General features: G+C 45.7%; 1 protein-coding gene across 1 annotated transcript in view; it reads right to left on the bottom strand.

Annotated features, from left to right (window-relative positions):
- LOC116376750 (neuromedin-B receptor-like) overlaps nt 1-3,317 on the bottom strand; it is a 6,415-nt gene extending 3,098 nt beyond the window's left edge. The window contains exon 1 of the mRNA XM_031838219.1: nt 2,798-3,317. Coding sequence (XP_031694079.1) covers nt 2,798-3,036 — 239 coding nt within the window. The 5' untranslated portion in view covers nt 3,037-3,317. The remainder of the gene's footprint in view (nt 1-2,797) is intronic.
- Between the last annotated feature and the right edge of the window lie 587 nt (nt 3,318-3,904).

Here is a 3,904-nt window from a genome sequence, read left to right as displayed (position 1 = left end):
GGACGCGAGCAAGGGACGCGAGCAAGGGACGCGAACAAGGGACGCGAACAAGGGACGCGAGCAAGGGACGCGAACAAGAGACACATGCGTCTGTTAAATCATAAAGTCATGTGATCACAACAAGACACTCACAAAAACAGACAAACAATGCAAACTGTAACGTCTGATGAGCGGGTGAGTGGGTGAGTGAGTGAGTGGATGAGTGGGTGAGTGGGTAGGTGAGTGGATGAGTGGGTGAGTGGATGAGTGGGTGAGTGGATGAGTGGGTGAGTGGGTAGGTGAGTGGATGAGTGGGTGAGTGGGTAGGTGAGTGGATGAGTGGGTGAGTGGATGAGTGGGTGAGTGGGTAGGTGAGTGGATGAGTGGGTGGGTGAGTGGGTGAGGCTGATGTGAATGAACACACTGTCTGACTGCACAACATGTGTTGATGGAGATACTGAAGAGAAGAAATGAAGAACACAATACGCAGCTTACGGAGCATTGTGTGTATGAAGGCATTGTTCTCCTCAGCTCTCTGCTGACGGGAACAATCTGCACTCACTGTTTACTTCACATGTAAAACTGTCTTCATCAGAATCAAGACTGTTTTAGCTGCAAACAGGTCCTAGAAGGATTTTGGTTAGAAATGGCACAAAATAAAGCTCAGTCTGTTTCCGGTCTAAACTGAGTGTCTGTTGGTCAGACACACAAGCAACTAAAGATTCGGGACTTTTGGTGAGCATTGTTCACTAATGTCTGAGAAACACTGACTGTGTGGCTCAGATAGTCTGCAGGGTTACAGATGAGAAACAAGACAACGTGCTCATCTAATGGTAAATATGACAAAGTAAGGCTGAACCCAACAGTTCATTCAAAACGTCAACAATCAAAGTATGATTATTAATAACTTACAGGAACTGCACACCTCGTCCCTGTAATGGTCTCACTCCTCAGACCAGAAGTCAAAACGTATTGAAAGAATGGAATCATTTCCAGAATCTACATCATGGTTTTATCCAACAAAATATTCTGCTTTATTCCATCTCTGTTGGCGTGGAGCCTCTCAGCACTCTCACTGCGTCATGAAGCTGTAACCTATTAACTGGCTGGTCGAGCAGCAATCTAACAGCACCATCAACTACAGTTATACGACCGCAATAACGTAAAATCATATTGTCCCAATATGATTTTACATCCTGACAATGAACGCTTCATTCGAAAACCAAAACTTCAATAAAACATTTTTAAAGACATTCGGTGCAGCCGTGTGACGGAGCCTCCTGTGTGAAAACAAAGCGGGAATGACAGAGAAGTGCGGCCCTGATAGAGAGTCAGCATTACAGAGGCCTTCACTCTGCACTGTGGTTGACTGGTTCCCCGGCTGCAGCAGGTGAAGGCTTAACGTTTCCGTTCTTTATGGAAATCCTCACTCTTCACGTCCTTTTGAATAATAAGAAATGAATCCAGACACAGGAGACTTGTGGCGCATGCTTCATGCCACCGCCGCGTTATAACTGCTTCCTGAAGGCGCATCGTGTTCCCTGCGTGTTCTCTGCTGCTCCGGAGGTGTCAGGATTTGCCGGCACATCCGACTCGAATGACAGCGTGAAAGCCCGTCCCCGGGTTCCTGCTGCTCGCTGAGACAGTCAAAGACAGTGGCCGTGTTTGGAGGGATTATGAGGTTTAAAGAGGGTTTCCATCTTGCCGAGGTAGAGTAACACAACGGGAGCTCTCAAAAGGAAATTTAGTGCATATATTGAGGAAGTGGAAGTGCTCACCGTCTGCTTTGTTTACTGAATCTATCTTTACAAATGTTTTAGTCTTCTGGAAAGTGTTGGTTAGTCTGCAATTACAACTGACCACAGTGTGTGCACAGAGAGCAGCCTGTCGCATGGTTCCAGTAGATCTCATCATTTACATGTTAGAGGAACGATCAGCAGAGGACTCTAGGATCGTCCACGCGTCCTCCTCTGCATGTTTCCATCTTCTTCATGGTCCCAGCAGTTACTCTGAGCAACAGAACAATGTGGAGCGTCCTGCCAAACTGCAGCAACAAACACACACATGGTTCATCAGCTGTTTGGCTACCAGCTGACAGGTGATGTCCATCATATCCATAATGTTTTTAACTGCTGGTTTAAATAATATCACATGTATGTTTGATGAAGAAGGACTCGTTCTTATAGGCAGATCGATCCGCAGCTGAAAATAGATCATTTCAAGAAAAGTCAAGAAGTTTGTCTTAGTTTGTCGTAACAGAAGTATAAGACTGTGAAAACACGTAATTAGAAAGATTCTAAGCGTCTCTGTGTTTAGTACCAGGATGTTCATATTATCGGCTCTCACTGCTGCTTTCTCTTCCCGGCTGATGAAAAGAGTCGCTGGATTAAATGCGTCGGGTTAGATAACGTTACATTTGAGCGCAGAACATAGCTAAGTTAGCTAAGTTAGCCAGCTAGCGACCATGTTGGTGTTGGTGACGCACATTGAGCGAGACGAGAGACGAAGTTTACTGAGCGGTTTCAAACGAAACACTTTAACGGGATCAAAAATATATTGTTCTCTCGCTGGTGACTGTCGGACAGATTTCTACCAAAATAAGGTCCCACGGTGGAAACCAGAGGGGAGGGACTTCACCTCTCTTTATGGGATTTGTTGACGATATGAAAGATATAAAGGAATAACATCAGCCTCGTCCTTTAAGAAATGTTTGTATGGTTACATGTGCAAACACACTACCGCTGGCATAAGTTGTCCCTTTAATTAACGGAGGCATTAAAGACTGAAGTACGATCCAGAGACTGAGAGGAGATCCAACCTGTTGAAGTGCCGGCGGAAGCTCTCGCTGAGCAGGTAGAGGGCGAAGGGGTTGACGCAGGACGAGGAGAAGCTGAGGACTCGGGCCAGCAAGGTGATGATGAGGTGAGCCAGGGACAGATCCATCTGCTGGTAGTGGAAGGAGCGGTACATGTAGAGCACGTGGTTGGGGAACCAGCACAGGGCGAAGAGGCCCACGAACACCAACACGATCTTGGCCAGACGTTTCCTCGTGTCCATCTGGAGGAGCGGAGATAAAAAGAGACAATGAGAAATAATCAGCTTGAATGGAAGATAGAAGATGGATTCAGGGAGGTGTACTCAAATATACAACAGCTTTGTGTGGTTGATGCGACACCATTCATGTTCATAATCTCCTGCAGATACAATCAGCTAAATACAACCTTCGTCGCTTCATAATGTCCTCCCACAGCTGCTTCCTTTTTAATTAGAAGAAGACGACAGCTACATCTACTGACAGCAGTTTACAAGCACCGTGTGTTTGGGAAGTAAAGACGCACACCGTTAGAAGTCACATCTGCTTGACCTACGTGTTGTTGGAGTAAAACTGGACGTCATGAAACATCACAACTTCTTTTGTCATTTTAATTGGCTGCCAAAAACTCCCAGAACTCCGTATCAGACAGTCGGCAGCAGCAGAAGGTGACGTTTGACTAAACAGTTCAGTAAAGGCAGCAAACACACCGACACCAACAGTTTACAAGACATTCATGAGAGAACTAGAAGAGAGAACTCTGCAGTCGGAGAGCACAGACGATGGTCGGCATCTGACTTCAGGTGAGTTCATGAACTGAACATGTGAGATGGAAACAACAGGAGAGCTGCTAACACGCTGTCTTGTATTTTATTGCTTCAACAACACATTAGCCGGTTTTATATAGTTTAGTTTGCAGTCGGAAAATACATTTTCCGGATTAGTGCAGAACTAAATGAATGCGAACCCAAATGTCCTACATTGCATTGTTAAAGACAGTGAGAGATACCGTAGTGCGTGTGTCAAACAGATGAGCCGAGCTGAAAACAGTAACCGACTGTTAGCAGATGAGTTCTCTTGTTGGAATGCGATCTTGTTGTAAGTTGGGTTCAG

The sequence above is a fragment of the Anarrhichthys ocellatus genome, unplaced genomic scaffold (assembly GCF_004355925.1).
Source record: "Anarrhichthys ocellatus isolate YVR2014 unplaced genomic scaffold, GSC_Weel_1.0 scaffold570, whole genome shotgun sequence".
NCBI lineage: Eukaryota > Metazoa > Chordata > Actinopteri > Perciformes > Anarhichadidae > Anarrhichthys > Anarrhichthys ocellatus.
This window is presented reverse-complemented; position numbering and strand designations above follow the sequence as displayed.